The 22,080-nt window shown below is 24.3% G+C and overlaps 9 protein-coding genes and 1 non-coding gene across 10 annotated transcripts in view; 6 read left to right on the top strand and 4 right to left on the bottom strand.

Moving 5' to 3' along the window:
- Positions 1–22: 22 nt before the first annotated feature.
- Positions 23–1,192, top strand: DDB_G0268656 (ULK-related protein kinase; the record flags this gene model as incomplete). Its single annotated transcript, XM_641751.1, has 3 exons — positions 23–70; positions 185–736; positions 839–1,192. 3 exons carry the CDS (start codon positions 23–25, stop codon positions 1,190–1,192), a joined length of 954 nt encoding a protein of 317 aa, XP_646843.1.
- Positions 1,193–1,602: 410 nt separating this feature from the next.
- tRNA-Thr-AGU-5 lies at positions 1,603–1,674 on the bottom strand. Its single transcript has one exon. It is a non-coding gene; the product is annotated as a tRNA-Thr (tRNA).
- Positions 1,675–1,882: 208 nt separating this feature from the next.
- On the bottom strand, positions 1,883–3,110 carry DDB_G0269050 (hypothetical protein; the record flags this gene model as incomplete). Its single annotated transcript, XM_641750.1, has 4 exons — positions 1,883–1,996; positions 2,080–2,627; positions 2,717–2,829; positions 2,917–3,110. The coding sequence occupies 4 exons, from the start codon at positions 3,108–3,110 to the stop codon at positions 1,883–1,885; spliced, it is 969 nt and encodes a 322-aa protein (XP_646842.1).
- A 1,670-nt stretch (positions 3,111–4,780) lies between these two features.
- Positions 4,781–6,787, top strand: DDB_G0269048 (hypothetical protein; the record flags this gene model as incomplete). The annotated part of the gene is made up of 1 exon (XM_641749.1): positions 4,781–6,787. One exon carries the CDS (start codon positions 4,781–4,783, stop codon positions 6,785–6,787), a length of 2,007 nt encoding a protein of 668 aa, XP_646841.1.
- A 1,747-nt stretch (positions 6,788–8,534) lies between these two features.
- DDB_G0269046 (NAD+ transhydrogenase) lies at positions 8,535–12,103 on the top strand (the record flags this gene model as incomplete). Its single annotated transcript, XM_641748.1, has 2 exons — positions 8,535–8,772; positions 8,850–12,103. 2 exons carry the CDS (start codon positions 8,535–8,537, stop codon positions 12,101–12,103), a joined length of 3,492 nt encoding a protein of 1,163 aa, XP_646840.1.
- A 461-nt stretch (positions 12,104–12,564) lies between these two features.
- Positions 12,565–13,239, top strand: DDB_G0269044 (hypothetical protein; the record flags this gene model as incomplete). Its single annotated transcript, XM_641747.1, has 1 exon — positions 12,565–13,239. One exon carries the CDS (start codon positions 12,565–12,567, stop codon positions 13,237–13,239), a length of 675 nt encoding a protein of 224 aa, XP_646839.1.
- Positions 13,240–13,292: 53 nt separating this feature from the next.
- Positions 13,293–13,796, top strand: DDB_G0268654 (hypothetical protein; the record flags this gene model as incomplete). The annotated part of the gene is made up of 1 exon (XM_641746.1): positions 13,293–13,796. One exon carries the CDS (start codon positions 13,293–13,295, stop codon positions 13,794–13,796), a length of 504 nt encoding a protein of 167 aa, XP_646838.1.
- Positions 13,797–14,814: 1,018 nt separating this feature from the next.
- Positions 14,815–18,976, top strand: DDB_G0268922 (hypothetical protein; the record flags this gene model as incomplete). Its single annotated transcript, XM_641745.1, has 4 exons — positions 14,815–16,232; positions 16,494–18,235; positions 18,314–18,495; positions 18,599–18,976. The coding sequence occupies 4 exons, from the start codon at positions 14,815–14,817 to the stop codon at positions 18,974–18,976; spliced, it is 3,720 nt and encodes a 1,239-aa protein (XP_646837.1).
- Positions 18,977–19,276: 300 nt separating this feature from the next.
- Positions 19,277–20,419, bottom strand: DDB_G0268652 (3',5'-bisphosphate nucleotidase; the record flags this gene model as incomplete). The annotated part of the gene is made up of 2 exons (XM_641744.1): positions 19,277–19,868; positions 20,013–20,419. 2 exons carry the CDS (start codon positions 20,417–20,419, stop codon positions 19,277–19,279), a joined length of 999 nt encoding a protein of 332 aa, XP_646836.1.
- A 189-nt stretch (positions 20,420–20,608) lies between these two features.
- Positions 20,609–22,080, bottom strand: part of DDB_G0268650 (hypothetical protein) — a gene marked incomplete at both ends in the record, with an annotated part of 3,018 nt that continues 1,546 nt past the window's right edge. Inside the window, one exon of the mRNA XM_641743.1 lies at positions 20,609–22,080. This exon is cut by the window's right edge and continues 1,016 nt beyond it. Coding sequence (XP_646835.1) covers positions 20,609–22,080 — 1,472 coding nt within the window.

The raw sequence follows: 22,080 nt of genomic DNA, 5'->3' as shown, positions 1-22,080 counted from the left end.
AATAATAGATAATAATAAAAAAATGGATATCGAATGTGATATTAGAAAAATTAATAAATTAAATTATAATGTAAGTTTTTTTTTATTTACACAATGGAATTTAAAATAAATTGTTTTTCATTCCAAATAATTAATTTTTTTTTTTTTTTTTTTTTTTTTTTATTTTTTTATTTAACAAAATTAGAATGAAAATGAAATTTATAAATTAAAAAAATTAAATCATCCATCAATTATAAAACACTATGATATTGATGAAAAAAAAAGTGAAAAAAATGTTATAATTTATCAGGAATCAATTAATGGTGGAATTTCAATTGATAAATTTGATAATAATAATTTTTTCTCACAAGAAGTTATTAGAGAAATTTGTGAACAAATTTTATTAGCTTTACGTTTTATGGATAATCATCAAATTGTACATAGAGATTTAAATTGTTCAAATGTCATTATTTTTCCAGAAACTCTTACAATTAAAATAATTGATTTTGGTGTTACAAAAACTAATTTTTTAAATCAAGATTATCAATCACCTGAAGTTTTAAAATCAAATAATTTTACTCATAAATCCGATATTTGGAGTTTTGGTTTTATTTTATTAAAAATGATAGATAAATCTTTAAATAATATTCCTGATGATTTACCAACTGAACAATTTGATTTCTTACATAGTTGTTTAGCAACTAATTTATCTGATAGATTAGATGCACAAACTTTATTACATCATCCATTTATAATTGTATTGTATAATTTTAATCATATATAAATATTTATTTAATATAAAAAAATATTAACTAATTTCTTTTTTAATTTTAAAAATAATAATAATAATAATTATAAGAATAAACCAATTTTAAGATTTTCAAAATCTATGAAATTAATATCATCACCAAAAAAACAGTTTGAATTGGTAAATAAAACTGAACATGAAATTATTCTATTAACAAATGGAACATCAGAAACATTTTATTTAAATAAAAATGAATCTTGCAAAATAAAAATTTCAACAATTGATTTATACATTGGTGTAAGATTCGATGATGGTGCCATTTTATCAAGCCCCCGACCAACAAAATTAATTGAACAAGAAGGCACTGATATTAATTCTTTTATAATTGACCAATCATGTCTAATGGCTCATAATATTACCTTCCCAAATATTTCTTTCTTTGAAAGTATCAGTGAAATTATTTAATAATTAAATTTTAAATAAAAAAAAAAAAAAAAAAAAAAATAATAAGAAAATAAAAAACAATTGTAAATATTAAAAAAAAATTAAAAAGAAAATGTCTTTTTACTGTTCATCAAACATTTTTTTTAGTTTCATTTAGGTTTTTCTAGATGTGAATTGATAAAAATAATCGCACATGAGAATCCATGCATGAGAATCCATGCATGAGAATCCATGCATGAGAATCCATGCATGAGAATCCATGCATGATAATCCATGCATGAGAATCCATGCATGAGAATCCATGCATGAGAATCCATGCATGATAATCCATGCATGAGAATCCATGCATGAGAATCCATGCATGAGAATCCATGCATGAGAATCCATGCATGAGAATCGATCCTTTGGTCTATTCCTGATCGAATTTTAAAAGGCTCCAATGAGGATCGAACTCATGACCTCTTCCTTACTAGGGAAGCGCAATACCACTATGCTATGGAGCCATTTTTGAATTTTCTTTTTATGATAGTAGTTTATATATATAATTTTAAATTCAAGAATATTAAATTTATAAAACCTAATAAAATTAATTTGTAATGTATTGTATCATTTAATTTAATTTGCAAAATAATAATTAAAATTTAAAGTAATTGTTGAAATTAATTTTGAATAAATATAAATATTTTTTATTATAATAATTAAAAGATAGGTTTAAGCAATATTTGGATCTTTGCCATAGGTAGCACGGTACATAAAATCGTCGAAAAAGTTACGACCAATGTTTTTGTATGGAGTTGCTGAGTATCTTTGGAAATTTGATGGAATCTATTGAAATAAAATTTATAAATTTATAAATTAGTTTTTGTTTTTTTTTTTTTTTTTTTTTTTAATAAAATTTTAATAATTACTCTATTAATTGAACGACAATTAGTACCAGAAGCATCTCTACCAGCCCATGCAACAATAATTTTTAAAATACAACCATTATATTGGTCACATGGCATATCTTCCCAATAAACACCACACTGATTATCAATACAAGCATCACATTTTTTACAGACTTCGGGCAACCTATCACCATCCCACGTGGCATCAACAATTTTACCATCATCCAATTGTATAACGATTACAAAAGTTGATACAAAAGTTTCAGAGTTTTTGTCAGTAAGTTTCTTTTCTGGTAATTGAATTGGTTCTTGTTTTACAGTTTTAAAACGTTGTAATTCTTTAACATACCAATTTCTCATTGGCTTCATATCGATTGTTGTACCATTACATTGTGAATTGATTGCTCTTGTACCATTTACCCAACATGGTCTACTAACATTTACCCATTGATGTGTATAGGTTGTTACATTTTTAAGACCAATAAGTTCACCTGAAAGAGTATACATATTATCTCTATCCATAACTGTACCATTATAATCTGGATTAATCTTATCATAAATAAAACCAGCTAAAAATAAATAAATAAAAAAATAAAAAAATTTTAATTAATATTAACTTATATAAAATAAATATATAGAAAATAGAAATAATATTTACTTTTTAAGAATTTAACTGTTGTAAACTCATCGACTCTTGGATGAACATCTATATAACCATGAAAAAAAAATTTTGTATTACGAAGGTGAAGTCTTAAAAATGAATAATCATATCTATAAATAAAAAATAAAAAATAAAGAAATTAATATATTATTTTTTAAATTGTTATTGTTAAATTAAAATTGTTATTTAATATTTACCTATTATATGTTCTATCGTGATCTGTTGTTTTTACAGTCCAATTTGTTACATCATAATTAAGATCTTGCATTTTATCATAACTAAAATATGTACCCAACTCTTGATTTGGACCTTCCCAAATTTGACCATGTCCAATATTTATAAAAATGAATAATATACAAATTAAAAATGAAATGTATGTAAAAGATTTCATTTTTATATATTTTTTTTTTTTTTTTTTTTTTTTTCTGTATTTAATATTATATTATATTATTATATTTATTTAATTATTTATTTATTATTTATTATTTATTTATTATTTATTTATTATTTATTTATTTATTTATTTATTAATTATTAGCCTATATTTATATTTTTATTTTATTTTAAATATTATTTATTTATTATTTATTTATTATTTAATTTTTTATTTATTTATTATTTAATTTTTTATTGTAATTGATTATTTTTAAAGTTTTTAGAAAAAAAAAAAAAAAAAAAAAAATTTTAAAGATAATATATTTTCAATTAATATTAATTAACTGATTATTAATTTATATTGTTGTTAGTATTCCTTTTAAAAAAAAAAATTCGATTTCTGTATGGAGAAAGAAAAAAAAAATAAAAAATAAAAAATAAAAAAAAAAAAAAAAAAGAAAAAAAATAATAAAAAAATATAAAGTGGAAAATCATTGTTTAGTTGTCAAAAAATGAAAAATTAAACAGGAAAAAGGTCCCCAGTATTTCAAATTCCTGTTTAATTTTTGTTTTTTTTAATTTTTTTTTTTTTTTTTTAATTTTTTTTAATTTTTTTTTTTTTATAGTTATTTTAATATTTTTTTGCCACACGACTAACGTCTAAAATTAACTATATTTTTTTTTTTTTTTTTTTTTCTAAGTTTTCCTTTAAAAAAAAAAAAATAATAAAAATAATAATAATAATAATAATAATAAGCGTAAACTAGATTTAATAAATTATATAAAAATATAACACATAATTCTTTTTCTTTTAAAAAAAAATCTAAAAAAAAATCCAAAAAAAAAATCCAAAAAAAAAAAAGAAAAATCATAAAAAAAAATGAAAAAAAAAATGAAAAAACAAAAACGGAATGAAAATAAAAATAAAAATAAAAAGTTAATATGTAATCAATTATTTAATAAATAATTGAATGCCAAAAAGTGATTAAAAAAAAAAATAAAAAAAAAATAATGAAAAAATTAAAACTATTATAATTTTAAAAAATAATATGAAATTAAATAATAATAATAATAATAATAATTAAATGATCATTTGATTATTAGTATCTTTTATTTTTGGTATGAGTTTAAATTGTTTACACTTGTCAGATAATTCTCAATGTTTAAATTTTATTTCTTTTTATATTTTTATTTTTATTTTTTTAATTTTTTATAATTTTAATTTTTTTTTTTTTTAATGATAAATCTTCTTTATTTATTTTATTATAAAAACCAATCAATTTTATTTTTTGAAAATTTATTTTTGTTTTAATTTTTTTTCAAATAAATCCATGGCGTTAATTGCCGAAAAAAAAAAAAAAAAAAAAAATAATAAAAAATAAAAAAAAAATGAAATCATTGGAATAAACAATTCCAACGTCAATGATTTTTTTTTTTTTTTTTTTTTTTTTTGTTCATTTCATTTTAAACACCACAACCACCACATTTATAAATAATTATTTTTATATATAAACATTTGTAAACATAAATTTTTTTTTTTTTTTTTCACACCCCTAATAATAAAAAAAAAAAAAAAAAAAAAAAAAAAACAAAAACAAAAACAAAAAACAAAAAACCAAAAACAAAAAAACAAAAAACATAATTTTTTTTTAATACCATTAAAATAATTTTTCTCGTACAAAAATAATGAGCGATAACAATTTAGAAACACCAACTAATGTTTCAGAGGAAACTAAAGTCGAAGAAGTTAAAGTAGAAAATACTTTACCAATTGAAGACGAAAAACTTGAACAACCATCAGAAGAAATTAAAGTTGAAGCCACATCAGTCTCTGTTGAAGAAACCAAACCAACTGAAGAGGTAAAACCAGTCGAAGAAGTAAAACCAATCGAAGAAGTAAAACCAGTTGAAGAAGTTAAACCAGTTGAAGAAGTCAAACCAGTCGAAGAAGTCAAACCAGTTGAAGAAGTCAAACCAACTGAAGAAGTAAAACCAGTCGAAGAAGTCAAACAAGACGAAGAAGTCAAACCAACTGAGGAAGTTAAACAAGTCGAAGAAGTCAAACAAGTCGAAGAAGTTAAGCAAGTCGAAGAAGTCAAACCAACTGAAGAAGTCAAACCAGTTGAAGAAGTTAAACCAGTTGAAGAAGTCAAACCAGTCGAAGAAGTCAAACCAGTTGAAGAAGCAAAACCAGTCGAAGAAGTTAAACCAACTGAAGAAGTAAAGCCAGTCGAAGAAGTAAAACCAGTCGAAGAAGTAAAACCAGTCGAAGAAGTAAAACAAGCTGAAGAAGTCAAACCAGTCGAAGAGGTCAAACCAGTTGAAGAAGTCAAACCAGTTGAAGAAGCAAAACCAACTGAAGAAGTCAAACCAACTGAAGAAGTAAAACCAACTGAAGAAGTAAAACCAACTGAAGAAGTCAAATCATCAGAAGAAGTAAAACCAGTTGAAGAATCAACAAAAGAAACAAAGGCAACAGAAGAAGTTAATGTTGAACCAATTGTATTAACAACAATTAAAAATGAAGATGGACGTGATGAAAATGATCTTTCAGTATTCTTTAAGAATGAAGGAAAGACAAATTTCTGGATGGGAGGTTGGCTTTGGACTCATGTAGCACTTAAACATTGTTATAATTTATTAATAAAAAGATTGAAAACCTTTGAACCAAAATCAAGAGCAGAGGTTGTCGAAATGGTTAAGTCAGTTTCATCAGTTCATGAATTCCTCCATCATCATCATGGTCATGAGGATAGCATTGTCTGGTCATGGTTAAAAGAAAAGAAACCAGAAGTAGCTGAACATTTAGCTCTTATGGATACTCAACATCACGATTGGATTGAAAAGAATAAACAATTGGAAGAATTGGTTAAATCAATCACTGACAATGTCGAATTGAAAGACAGCATCTCTGAGGGTTGGTCTGAAATTTTCGGTAAATTACAAACTAATCTCAATGAACAAATCGATATTATCTATATTCACTTTTTCGATGAAGAACGTTTAATCTTACCAACTGCAGTTCAAATTCCAAAAGCTGATCAAATTAAACTTGGTGATACCATTCATAAAGTAATGAAATCTGAATCATCAGCAAAGTTTGGTTTAGGTGCTATGCTTGATGCTGCTAAACTTCCACAAAATAAAGATATGAGTGATAATTTGAATAAAACTATTCCATGGTTCGTTAGAAAAGTAGTTTTCCCACTTAGTATTAAAAAAGATTTTGCTCAATTCCTTAATTTCATTGAAGCTAAACCAGTTAAAGAATCAAAACCAGTTAAAGAATCAAAATCTAAAACAACAACAACTACAACTACCACCACTACTACTGAAGAAGTTAAACCATCAGAAGAAGTTAAACCATCAGAAGAAGTTAAACCATCAGAAGAAGTCAAACCATCAGAAGAAGTCAAACCATCAGAAGAAGTTAAACCATCAGAAGAAGCTAAACCATCAGAGGAAGTTAAACCATCAGAAGAGGAAGCCAAACCATCAAAAGAGGAAGCCGAATCATCAAAAGAGGAAGGCAAATCATCAGAAGAAGTTAAACCAGTTGAATCAAACACCACCACCACTACCACAACAACTTCATCAGAAGAAGTTAAATCAACTGAAGAAATCAAACCAACCACTCAATCAGAAGAAGTTAAGCCATCTGAAACTACTGTTGTTGTTGGTGAAGTTGCTTAAAAATTCAATCCAATAATCATTAAATATATACTACCACATACATTTTAATTAAAAGATGTATGATTTTTTATCTTTTTTCCACTGTACATGTATTTTATAAAAAAAAAAAAAAAAAAAAAAAAAAAAAAAAATCAATAAACAAATAATAAACAAATAATAAAAAAAAAAAAACTCTTTATATTTATTTATTTTTTATTTTTTATTTGTCCAAGTTTGATATTTAAAAAGATAGTGATAAAAATTGTAATAAAGGTCCATGACCATAACCATCATTTGAAAAGTTCTTCCAACATTTTTTAAATGGATCTATTAAACTTGATTTACCAGTAAATCCTATTAAAGAAAAGCATGATTGGTACAGCAAGTTGGTAACCGGATGTTCTAAAAATAATATAATTGGTATTTATTTTTTAAAAAATGAAGTTTTTGGGTTGTAATATATAGAATTCTGTAATTTTTTAGTTGGTAAAAAATAATAATTTTAATTTTTGTTTATAATTATTCACTAATTAATATAGAAAAAAATTAAAAAAAATAAATAATAATATCAATTAAAAAAAAAAAAAAAATTCATACATAATTTATAGTTCATATTGAGTTTAAACTTCTAAAATTAACGAAAAAATTAATTGAGGTTTTTTTTTTTAAAATTTAAATATGCACAAAAAATTGGCGGGTTAAAAAAATACATAAATTTGGAAAACAAAAAGAATGTCATTCTTCCAAAAGTGATTATAAAATATTTTTTTATTTTATTTTATTTTATTTTATATATTAATTTTAATTTATATTTTTTATTTTTTAATATTTCCTAAAGTAATTTTATATTTTAATGGTTTTTTTTTTTTAATTAAAAAAAAAAAGTATAAAAAAGAAAAAAATAATTAATTTTTACTAATTCTTATATATTTATTTATTTATTTATTTATTTATTTATTATTTTTATATAACATTTTGATATTAAATAAAACAAAATTAATAATAGTTTTAAATAATTGATGAAAATTATCTAATCTTTTTTCTACCTCTAATAAATTTCACTTAATTGTAGGATCTTTTTCTCTGGTGTGGGTTGGTCTATTTATTCTGGTTCATTCTCTCTTTTAGGTTGATTGAGTCTATTTCATCTGGCGATTTTAGTGGTTCGTATTTTATTCTTTTTTATTTTTTGTTTTTTATTTCAATTTGAAAATCAACTTTTTTTTTTTTTATTTTTTTTTTTCATCATTTTTTTTTTACCTCAAAACAATAAAGCAATAAAAATAATTATTATTATAATAATAATAATAACAAAATCGTTAACAAAATTTTTAAAAAAAAAAAAAAAATGAAGAAAGCAAATTTAATAATTTAAAAAAACAAAAAAAAAAAAAAATAGATATTTTTATCAACATCACAATAAGTCTTTTTTTGTAAAATGACAATTTTTTTTTTTATAAATTTATAAATTTAATTATTAAAAAAATCTTTTTTTTTTTTTTTATTTTTTTTTTTTTTTTTCTAAATTAAATTTACAATAATTTTATAAATTAATATTTTTTTTCTTAATTTTTTATTGATTTTTTTTTTTTTTTTTTTTTATTATTATTTTTGATTTATCTGTATTTTTAATTTCTAACCTTTTTTTTTTTTCTGTATTTTTAATTGTTATTATTTTATTTGTATATTATTTTATTTGTTTTATTTTATATTATCATAATTAAAATCAAAATCAAAAAAAAAAAAAAAAAAAAAAAAGTAATTAAAGATGAATAATTTATTATCTTTAATTACAAAAAAAGTTTCACCAAATCAAATCGGAACAATTTTAAAAACAAAATCATCATCATCATCATCATTATTAAATAATATTAGATATTCAACATTGAATAATTCCAATAAATTAATCCACCCAATTTCAACATCCACAAGATTTAATTGTAATTTCAATGAATCAAATAAGAATGTTTTAAATAAAAACAACTTTGAACCTTCAAATAAAGTTAGTAAGTAAAAAAAAAAAAAAAAAAAAAAAAAAAAAATTAATTATTAATTATTTATTAAAACTAAAATAAAAAAAAAGTTTCAATTAAAAGAAATGTAACAAATAGATTATTTTATAGTACATTAAAAGATCAAACTGGAAGTGTATTACCAACAACACCGAATCAAGGAATAACATCAATTGATATGGCATTAGAATTAACAAAAGATGCAAAAGGTATTCCATTTGAACAATTAACTATTGGTATCCCAACTGAAGTTTATCAAAATGAAAAGAGAGTATCAATGACACCTGAAAATGTTGGAGTTTTGGTGAAAAAAGGTTACAAAGTGTTAGTTGAAGAAGGAGCTGGTAAAGGTGCAAAATTCTCTGATGCTAAATATATTGAAGCCGGTGCAAAAATTACAACTGCAGCTAATTTATTCAAGAAAACCGATATATTACTAAAGGTTAGAGGTCCACAATTTAATACAAACTTGGGTAAACATGAAGTTGAAATGATGAAAGAAGGTGCTACAGTAATTAGCTTTTTATCACCAGCACAAAATGCAGAAACTTTAAAGTTACTATCACAAAAGAAAGCTAATGCCATTGCAGTTGATTGTATACCAAGAATTAGTAGAGCACAGGTTTTTGATGGTTTATCATCAATGGCAAATATTGCAGGTTATAAAGCAGTGATGGAGGCATCCAACTATTTTGGTAGATTCTTTGGTGGAGCCATTACAGCCGCTGGTAGAGTTCAGCCTGCTAAAGTATTGGTTATTGGTGCTGGTGTTGCTGGTTTATCTGCTATTGGTACCGCTAAAAATATTGGTGCTATCGTTAGAGCATTCGATACTAGATCTGTTACCAAAGAACAAGTTGAATCATTGGGTGGTGAATTTTTAGAAGTGAAAATCAAAGAGAGTGGAGAAGGTTCAGGTGGCTATGCAAAACACATGTCAAAGGAATACATTGAGGCTGAAATGGCATTGTTTGAACGTCAATGTAAAGAAGTGGATATCGTAATTACAACCGCTTTAATTCCAGGTGTACCTGCTCCAAAATTAATTACCAAACAAATGGTTGATCAAATGAAACCAGGTAGTGTTATTGTAGATTTAGCTGCTGAAACTGGTGGTAATTGTGAATTAACAAAACCAGGCGAAGCTTATAATTATAATGGTGTTTCAATTATTGGTTTCACTGATTTACCATCAAAAATGGCAACTCAATCAAGTACACTCTATAGTAATAATATCACCAAGTTTCTCTTATCTTTAGGTAATGATAAAGATGGTTTCAAATTAGATTTCACTGATGAAGTTCATAGAGGTTCAACAGTAACTTATAATGGTACTTTAATTTGGCCAGCCCCAAAGAAACCAGTTCCAGTGACTCCACCATCACCATCAACACCTGTTAGTAATAAAGAAAAGGTTGAGAGTAATCTTGTTAAAGAAGAAACTTCATTATTTAATAAAACATTGAAATCAGCATTGGGTGCAACAGCAGCAATGTGTGGTGCAGTTGCAATGTCAATGGGATTACCAGCAGATTTTATGGTTAATTTAACAACATTCTCATTGGCTGCATTAATTGGTTATAAAGTAGTTTGGGGTGTTACACCAGCATTACATAGTCCATTAATGTCAATTACAAATGCAATTAGTGGTATAGTAGCAGTTGCAGGTTTACATTTAATGGGTGGTGGTTATATACCTTCGACTGGTGGTCAACTATTAGCAAGTGCTGCAGTATTTATGGCATCAATTAATATTGCTGGTGGTTTTACAATCACCAAGAGAATGTTGGATATGTTTAAATTACCAACTGATAAACCAACCTATGAATATCTATACGGTATACCATCATTAGGTTTCTTGGCTGCTTATTTATCAACGGTTGGTAGTGGTGGTCCAGCTCTAACTCAATTGGCATACTTAGCATCTTCAATTATGTGTATTCTCTCAATTAGTGGTTTATCAAGTGCAAAATCATCAAGACTTGGTAATATTTTAGGTATGGGTGGTATTGCAATTGGTTTGGGTGCAACTGTTGCTTCTTTAGGTGTATCAAGTGCTCTACTCGCTCAAATGGCTGGTGTTGGTTTAGTTGGTGGTGGTATTGGTTATTTGTTTTCAAAGAGAGTAAACTTTACTGAACTTCCACAACTCACTGCAGCATTCCACAGTTTTGTAGGTATGGCAGCTGTATTGGCATCAGGTGCCTCTTTATTGGCTGATTATAGTAATTTTGCAGCTTTAGATACAATTCATAAGAGTTCAGTTTATTTGGGTGCTTTAATTGGTGGTATTACATTCACAGGTTCAGTTGTTGCCTATGCAAAATTACAAGGTCATATTGGTAAATGGAAGGTACCATCAAAACCATATCATGTTCCAAATCGTCATTTAGTGAACACTGGTTTAGCATTAGCAAATGTTGCTACTTTTGCAACTTTCTTATCAACAACCAATCCAACATTAGGTTTAGCATGTTTAGGTGCTACCACTATTCTTTCATTCATTCAAGGTCATTTATTAACCGCTGCAATTAATGGTCCAGATATGCCAGTTGTTGTAACTGTATTAAATAGTTATTCAGGTTGGGCATTGGTTGCTGAAGGTTTCATGTTAGATTCATCCCTATTGAATATTGTTGGTGCAATTGTTGGTTCAAGTGGTGCAATCTTATCATATATCATGTGTAAAGCTATGAATAGAAATCTTATGAGTGTTATTTTAGGTGGTGTTGGTACATCAAGTATGGGAAAAGGTGAAGCAATGAAAATCACAGGTACTCACACTGAAATCAATGTTGATCAAGCAAGTGAAATGATTACCAACTCTAAAAATATTCTCATTGTACCAGGTTATGGTATGGTTGTTAGTAAAAGTCAATATCCAGTTGCAGAGATGGTTAAAACTTTAATTGAAAAAGGTCACAATGTTAAATTTGGTATTCATCCAGTAGCAGGTAGATTACCAGGTCACTTGAATATTTGCTTAAGTGAAGCAAAGGTTCCATATGACATTGTTTTCGAAATGGAAGAAATTAATCCAGAAATGAAAGATATAGATTTAGCAATCGTAATTGGTGCAAATGATACCGTCAATAGTGCATCAGTTGAAGATCCAAATTCAATTATCGCTGGTATGCCAGTTATTGAAGTTTGGAAAGCAAAACATTGTATCGTTATGAAACGTTCATTAACAAATGCTGGTTATGCCGATATTCAAAATCCAGTATTTTATAAACCAAATACTTCAATGTTATTAGGTGATGCTACAAACACTTGTAAAGAATTGGCAAATAAAATTGATAAACATTATAATTCATCTCATTAAAATAAAAAATTAAATTAAATTAAATAAATAAATAAAATAAATAAATAAATATATAAATAAATAAATAAATAAATAAATAAATAAATAAATAAATAAATAAATAAATAATACAATGATCATGTTAAAAATAAATATATATTTTAAAGAAAGAAAATAAAAAATAATAAAAAATAATAATAGAAAAAAAAAAAATAATAATAATAAACTTTAAACAGATTATAACCAAAAAATACATTTTTTTATTTTTTTTTAATTTTAATTTAATTTTGAAAAAAAAATTAGTGGAATTCCAATTAAAATTATTAACACTTGTCATTCCATTTTTTTTTTTTTAATTTTTAATTTTTTTTTTTTTTTGTTCCCAACCATTTTATAATTTTTTTTTTTTTTATTATTAACTCTATTTCTTCAACCACAACAAATAACAAATAATAAATAATAAATATTAAATAAAATAAAAAATGGACGAAACATACCAAAAAAGAAAAAAAATAGAAAAATTGGCTTTTCCAATTCAATGCATTGGGGAAGCACTTAATTTTTTAAATCAAATTGATTTTAATATTGGTGAAGTAACATTTAATTCCGATAAAAATGATACCCATCACAGTTTTAATAATAATATCAATAATAAAAATATTAATAATCAAGCAAAAAAGCAATTACAACAAATACAATCATCAAACCAATCATCTTTAAAATTTACATCGTCAAAATCAAGTAAATCTAAACAACAAAATAATCAACAAATTGATAAATATAATTCCAAAAATCAAGAAAAACAATTTAAATCTTTAAATAAAATAAATGTTGATGAATCTTCTGAAAATAATATTGATAGTGATGAAGATGATGGTGAAGAAGATTCAGAAAATTCACAATTTTTCACTGACCAAGATAATACTGATGATAGTAGTAGTAATTCCAATACTGATATTCAATCACCTTCATCCTTAAATTCACCATTACCAACTTTAAGAAAAAGAGTTTACTGTCCATCTGCACCTGCATCATCATCATCGTCATTATTACCATCTTCAATATCAAATCAATCACCACTTAAAAAGTACGTTTTGGAAACACGGCCACCACCACAACCACAACCACTGCCGCCACCTCGCCAATATCAAAGATAAGAAAGAATGATATATTCGATTTAGATGATAATCAAATTAAAACTACTTATAAAATGTTGATGGAAGTTGTTGAAAAGAAATCTAAGAAAGATTGTTGGTTAATGAATAGAGATGAAATGAATTTAAATCAAAAGAAAATTTTCAAGAATGATGGTGTTAATGTTGAAGTTAGAGTTTGTGGTAATGTTTTCCTTGAATATGTTAAAGGTCACAACCTCGTTTGGTACAACAACACCAATCAAGATAAAAAACTCTTTCTTTATCCAAAGGCTGCAAATTCCTGTGAAAATGATCCAAGTTGTATTGACTCCGATGGTCATGGTCATGGATATGTTATTTCTTTCCTTTGCAACAATAGAAAATGTTTAAATCCAAATCATCTATATTGTGAAGATAGATTAACAAAAAGAGATAATTGTCATTCTCCTAAAATTAATGGAGTGTGCAATCATTCTCCAAAGTGTTTTATTAAAGGTATTGATGAATCTTTTGAAAGTAACAGTGAAGATTATGATCATAATACTGAAATACACTATGAAGAGGAAAGTGATCTATAAAATAAAAAAAAAAATAAAAAAAATAAAAAAAAAAATAAAATAAAATAAATAAAATTTATAGTATTGTAAATATTAAAAAAAAATAAAAAAAAGAGCGTTCATTGATTTCATCATTTAAATTTTTTAAATAATTTTTATTTTTTTTTTTATTTTTCAGTTTTTTGGAAAAATTAAAAATAGAAATTTTGAGAAAATGAAAAAATGATATCGAAAAAGGATTTCTGAGATTTTTTTTTTTTTTTTTTGTTTTGTTTTGATTCTACTTTTTTTTTTTTTAGATTTATATTTTTATTTTTAAGATTAATTTATTTAAAATGAATTTATAATTTTTTTTTTTTTTTTTTGTTATTTTTGTTTTTTTTTTTTTTTTTTTTTTTATAAAAAAAAAATTTAAATTATAAATAAAAAATAAAAATTATAAATAAATAAACTTATCTTAAGAAACCCATTCTACTTCAGCGCCTTATGAATATAAGATATTAAATTTTAAATTTTTTTAAAATAATTCCTATACTAAATTCCTCTTAACCGGTTAAAAGAATTTAGTATAGGAAATGAATATTCATATGAGCAATGTTTGTTCAAAAAAAATGAAATGCGTTAAATATTTAATTTTTTTTTTTTTTATTTTTTTTTATTTTTATTTTTATTTTATTTTATTTTTTTTTTTTTTTTTTTTTTTTTTTTTTGACAAAAAACGAAAATTTGGAAAATTTTTTTTTTTTTTTTTTTTTTTTTTTTTTTTATTTTTGCATCAATTTATTTACATTGTGTGTGTACAATAAAAAAAAATTGTTTTATTATTTTCAAGATTATTGTGATTTTTAAAAATAAGCACATTACATTTTTTTTTTTTTCATTGTAAATAATTAAAAAGAAAAAAAATAAAAAATTAAAAAAAAAATAAAAAAAACCACACACAAAAATTAAAAATAAAAATAAAAAAATAAAATCTGTTTACATATAAATATATATTTATTTATATACACCCATATATTTATATGTTTTAAAACACATAATGATGCCTTCTTCGTATATTTCACCGTTAATCTCGCCAAATTACACCTCACCATCACCAAATATATCACCCGTGTCTCTTTCGTCATATGATTCACCTGATTCTATAGTTCCCAATGGTGGTGCACTTAACGATAATAATAATAATAGCAATAACCATATTAAAAATAAAAATATCAATAATATAAGTAATAATATTAATAACAGTAATAATAATATCAATAATATTAATAATAATAATAATAATAATAACACCAACACCAATAATAATAATAATAATAATATCAACTCATCTCAAAACTCTGTGGGCAGTATTCCAAGTCAAAATATTTATACAAATAGTATCTACTATAAAGAATTTATAAAATCACTTGGCTTAAGTAGCCAAGATTTAAGTGATAGTCAAGAAATATATAGTAGCCAAGAGATATCCAATAGTCAAGATATAAGTAATAGTCAAGATATAAGTAATAGTCAGGAAATAACTAATAGTCAGGATATAAATAATAGTCAATTAAATTCTAATAGTAATAGTAATAATAATAATAATAATAATAATAATAATAATAATAATAATAATAATAATAATAATAATAATAATAATAATAATAATATAAATAATAGTAATAGTAATAATAATAATAGTATTCATATCAATAATAATAGTAGTAATAATCATAATAATAGTAGTAATAATCATAATAATCATAATAATTACATTAATAGTCAAACAAAATATAGTAGTCAAGATATTATTAGTAGCCAAGAATCAAATAGGAGTATAAAATATAGAGATATTAATATTACTCATTTAGATACAAATAATAATATTTCTATTTCACAAACTGATTCACATATACATTTTATAATTGGTAAAGCTATATCAACCCCATCGACGCCTTCAAGTGGTCATTATAGTTCAAATAGTTTATTCACTACTCCTTTATCATCACCTTCAAAGCTTTATGCCTTTAAATCTCCTGTACATACTACTAATTCTTACAATAACAATAACAATAACAATAATTATAATAATAATAATAATAATAATAATAATAGTAATATTAATAACAACAACAACAGCAACAATAATAATAATAATAATAATAATAACAACAATAATATATCAAAACCAAACTTTTATCAAGACACAAGCACACAAACTGAACTCGAATCTGTAAATAATAATACAACTAATAATAATAATAATAATAATAATAATAATAATAATAATAATAATAATAATAATAATAATAATAGTGATGATGATGGTATAAAAACAAGTGATGTAAATAATAATAATAATAATAATAATGGCAATAGTTGTGGACGTAAAAGAAAACTATTTGAAAGTGAAACAGAAAGACAATCATCATTTCATGAAAATGATAATGCTCACCAACCAAAGAAAAATATAGTGTAAGTTCTTTTTTTTTTTTTTTTTTTTTCTCCTCTAAAATATATATACTAACTTTAAATTTATTATCACATAATTTTTAGAAATAATTTTGGATTTATTTATGATCCACTTAATCGTATTGATTATAAAATTCAAACTAAAAATTTCACGATTGGGGGGTAAGTAAATCATAAGATTTTTTGTTTATTTATTTTGTTCATTTTTTTTATTTTAAATACAATAGTTTACTAATCCCTATACTCTTTTTTAAAATTTTTTAGTAAAAAGGATAATAATATTCAATTTCGACATTTAAATAGAAAAACTATGGCAGTGATTAATTATGAATCAAAAAATTTAACGATAAATAATTCGGGAGAAGCTTTAGTTTATTTAAATGGAGCACTCTTAAAAAAAGAAACTAAATTGGTTCATATGGATCATATTAATTTGTACAGTCAAACATATATTTTTAAAGATAGAAAATTTACAGATAAAAGCGGGAAGATTCTCTCTGAACCTATCCTCGAGGATGACGAATTAGAGATAGATGATGATATTGATGATGATATTGATAATGATGCAGAGACAAAGAAAAAGATAGAAAAAGAAAAAGAGAAAGAAATACTGATAGAAAGAGAAAGAAAAAGAAAAAGAGAAAAGGAAATAGAAGCAGAAATTGAAAGAGAAAGGGAGGAACAAATTGAAAGAGAAAAACAAATTGAAAGAGAAAAACAAATTGAAAGAGAAATACAAAAAGAAATACAAAGAGAAGTACAAAGAGAAATACAAAGAGAAAAAGAAATACAAAGAGAAAAAGAAATACAAAGAGAAAGGGAAATAGAAAGAGAAAGAGAAATACAGAGAGAAATACAGAGAGAAATAGAAAAAGAAAGAGAAAGACAAAGAGAATTAGAAAGAGAAAGAGAAAGAGAAAGAGAAAAAGAAAAAGAAAAAGAAAGAGAAATAGAAAGAGAAAAACAAAGACAGAGAGAAATAGAAATAGAAAAAGAAAGAGAAGAAAAAGAAGCTAGAAAGAGTATTTTAAAATCACCAAAGAAAATTAATATTACCCCTGTAAAATCATCACCATCTGTAATTTCTAAACCAACACCAATGAGAACGAGAAGATCATATATGACAGATTCACCAATTGAAAATCAATCACCTCGTGTCACTAAAACGCCTCTATCACTGCCAACTCCTATATCACCAAAAATGCAAACAAAAACAATTACAAAAACAACTAAAACAACCAAAAAATCGTTAACAACAACAACAACAACCACCACCACAACTACATTATCATCACCATATAAACCACCACCACCAACACCAACACATTCAAAACCAGATATCGATACATCACCACCAGTTAAACAAACAAATTACAAAACTCAATCAAAACCATTGGCCCAACCAACTCAAAAGTCAATGTTCCTATCACCCCGAAAATCAACAACAACAAAAACAACAACAACAACGACAACACCATCATCACCGCCACCAAAAAATCAATTGGTTCAATCACCTAGACAATCAACAACAACAACAAAAACAACAACAACAACACCAAAAACTTTACCAAAATCACCAACTTTAAAAGTAGATCCAATACCATTGGTTCAATCAGTTCGACGAAGACAATCAGTACCAAAAACACCTTTAACAAAACTATCATTAAAAGTTTTGGCTCAATCAACTCCAAAATTATTGGTTCAATCAACTCCTGTTGGTTCTAAAACTCCAACTCCAACAAAAACCTTTTTGATTCAATCAATTCCAAAACTATTGATTCAATCACCTTCAGATTTATTGAATGACTCTGAATCAATGATTGAATCCGATTGTGAATCAATTTCAGGGCCAATGATTGAATCTGATTGTGAATCAATTTCAGAGCCATTGACTCAATCTAACATTCAATCAATTCCACCATTGATGGTTGATAATTCACGAGCGCTATCTATCCCATCAATACATGGAAAAGCATTTGTTTTATCTGACCCTATTAAAGGAAAATGTAAGTTTTAAAATTTCTTTTAGAAAACTATTTTATTTTATTACCACCATACTAACCATCTTTATTATTCCTTCACAGCTGTTTTAAGAGATTTTATAATAGCAAATAATGGATTTATTGTGGATAGTTTAAACTTTAGTTTTAGAGGATGTTATGTTGTATCTGATGATCATCCATTTTTCCCACGTGAATTAAGTCGAATCAATTATAAAAAGAAATTCACTATTATTTCTGAAAATTCTGTTTATAAAGGTCAATTGGTATGTATTTTTTTTTTTTTTTTTTTTTTTTTTTTTTTTTTTTTTTTTTTTTTCTTTCTTCCTTTTACTAACATATATTCTTTTTTTATTTTTAAAAAAATAGTTACCAATGAGTTTTTCCAAGATTTTTACAAAAAAGAATTTTTCAATATTCCCAAGTTTTGAAGATCTTTCATTGAAAGATATAGAAGAACTTGAAAATAATCAATTCATTAACGATACTATAGGTCACTCAATTAAAGCTGTTGATTTTTGGAAAGATACCAAAGCAGATATTGAAAGTGCTGGTGGTTCATTTAAAAACTATAAAGAAATGAGAGGACGAGAAGGAGCTCACTATTGTTTGTGTTTGATAAGACCACAACACGAACTTAGTGACAGAATTCAAAAATTAGTTACATTGGAATGGTTCTTTGATTGCATAAAGGATAACAAGCTTATGGATCCTGATACCATACCAGAGTATACTATTAAAACATAATAATAATAATACCCATAATAATAATAATAATAATAATAATAATAATAATAATAATAATAATAATAACAATAATAACAAAAACGAAAAGAAAACAAAAATAATTTTAAAAAATAATTTATATAATATAATAATTAATAAAAGTCTTTTTAAATGGTTTTTGTATAAACTTTTTTTTTAATAAATAAGAAAAAAAAAAAAAAAAAAAAAACAAATTATTTATTTGTTTAAAAATAAATTTATTTATTTATTTATTCATTTTTTCATTTTTTTAAATATAATTATTTATCTTATCTATTTATTTTAAAATTGAATTGATTTTTTAATTGAATCAAATAATGAATCATTTAATAATTTATTTGAACAAACAATTCCAACATTATTTTCTAATTTGAAACCTTTTGAGTAATCTAATTGTTGTTTTTTGAAATCAGTTACAATACCACCAGCTTCTTCTACGATTATATGACCAGCAGCATGATCCCAAATACATTCTTTATAATCTAATTGAGTTAATCTTAAATAACAATCACTATCACCACGAGCAACCATTGCATATTTACATTGACTGTCAATTTTTAAAGGTTCTGCTGTTACACCCATTGAATTTGAAATCTTTTGATTTAATTCATGACCAAATCCTCTTGAAACAAAACTTTCTGTGAAAATTGCTTTGGTTGGATCGGATTGATTTGAAACCTTAATTGGTTCCTCTTGATCTAAATTTGATAATTTAATCATAAATGAACCCTTATTTTTTAAACCAACAAAAATACAACCTTTTTCAGTTGATCCCTTTGATACTGGTAAATTTGGACAACCTAAAATACCTAGAATTGGTTTATTATCTTCCATTAATGCTAAAGCAACTGCATATTGATCTTTTCTTAAAAATCTATTTTTATATTAATAATAAAATAAAAATTGATTTTATTAGTAATAATAATTAATAATAATAATAATAATAATAATAATAATAATAATAATAATAATAATAATAATAATAATAATAATAATAATAATAATATTAAATATTTACCCCAAAGTACCATCAATTGGATCTAAAGTCCACCATCTATTTGAGGAATTTAAATCCTTTTTTTTATTACCTTTATCTAATAAAGAACTTAATTGAGATTCTACAAAACTTTCATTTGAATAACGATTGAAAAATGATAATACTTTTGATTCTACATCTTTTTGTGATGATAAAGTTTTTGAATCCTCTTCTGCAATGATTGGGTATTCTTCATCTAATCCTTTAAGTAATTCATTGATAACTAATGCTTGAACTGTATAATCACCAACTGTTACTGGTGATTGATCTTTTTTATTAATTGTATCTTCTGAAATTAATTGCTTTTGTATATCTAAACATGCAATACAAGCCTTTTCAACTGCTTTAATTGCAACACTTCTAATTTTTGCTAAATTACATAAACTCATTGTTGTTGTTTGTTTTTAAAAATAAATTTTAAAATAAAAAAAAAAATGAAAAATTAAAAAAAAAAAAAAAATAAAAAAAAATAAAAAAAAATAAAAAATAAAAGGAATTTTGTTTGGAATTTAAAAAAAAATTAATGGCAATAGATGATTTTATTTATCATCTTTTTTTTTAAATATTAAAAATTTTATTTAAATTTTTTTTGGTGGAGATGGGGATTGTTGGCCACGTGATTGATGCTTGATTGTATTATTATTATTATTATTAGTATTATTATTATTATTATTATTATTATTATTATTATTATTATTATTATTATTATTATTATTATTATTATTATTATTATTATTATTATTATTATTATTATTATTATTTTGTGGTGCTCCATTGCTACGATTAATTGTTGGGGATCCATTTACAGTATTAATTTTTTTTTTACCTTTGTAACCAGATGATGGTGATCCATTGTTGCTATTATTATATGATTTACTTGGTGATGGATTTGGTGATTGTGCGCTTGATGAAGTTGTAGTATTTGGTTGGGGAGTTGGTGGTGTTAAGGTTTGTGGTTGTGTAGTTGTAGTTGGTGGTGGTGTTGAAATGATAGGTGTTTGGATTGCTGTTGTTGTTATTGTTGTTGTTGTTGTTGTTGCTGGTGGTGGTGATGATGTTAGAGTTTGTGGTTGAGTAGTTGGTGTTGGTGTTATAACTGTTGTGTTGGTGGTTGGTGCTGTATTATTGTTGTTATTATTATTATTACTATTATTATTAAAAGTGGAATCGTTTGATCTTTGTGGTCTTCTGTTGTTATTATTACTATTATTGTTATTGTCTCCTCTTCTATCAGATACTGGTCTCTTGTCAGTATTAAATGGTTGTCTTTTGTAGTTAGTATTCCCATTGCCATTATTATTATTATTATTATTATTATTATTATTATTATTATTATTATTATTATTATTATTATAACCATTAATTCCACTATTATTACTATTATTATCAGATGTATTATTCATTTTACGTCTTCTGTCTGGAGTACTAGAGTTTGTATTTGATTGTAAAATATTATTACCACTGTTGCCACGATTATATTTGTTACCACTATTACCATTATTATTACCATTATTATTATTATTATTGTGTTTTTTAAACTCTTGTTGATCCTTTGGTTTTTCATTTATAGAGATAGTATTAACAGATTGATTTGATTTCTCTTCTGTAATATTTTGGAGTGGCTTAACTTCTGTTGGTGTTGCAGTTGTTGTGGTGGTATTAGTATTTGTTGCAAATGTTTTCTCATTGTTATTTGATTGAGAGTTTTGATCAATATATAAAGAGACAGGGTCAGCTGAAGTTGAATTTGGAGTAGTTGGTGGTGATGGTGTTGATAAGGTAGATGATGGTGATGGGAGTGATGATGATACAGATGATGAACAAATCTTTGATGAATCATCTGAAAGAAGTTGATCTGATAATGATGATGTTGAAGAGGTTGAGAATGATAATGAATGAATCAATTCCTCTGGTGAAATTGAAATGTAATTTGGTTTTACCATTTCAATATTTTGATTTGGTTGAATATGTTGTTGATGTTGATGATGATGATGTTGATGATGATGTGATTGATGGTGTTGTTGTTGTTGGACTTGTTGTTGTTGTTGTT

The sequence above is a fragment of the Dictyostelium discoideum genome (genome assembly GCF_000004695.1).
Source record: "Dictyostelium discoideum AX4 chromosome 1 chromosome, whole genome shotgun sequence".
NCBI lineage: Eukaryota > Evosea > Eumycetozoa > Dictyosteliales > Dictyosteliaceae > Dictyostelium > Dictyostelium discoideum.
This window is presented reverse-complemented; position numbering and strand designations above follow the sequence as displayed.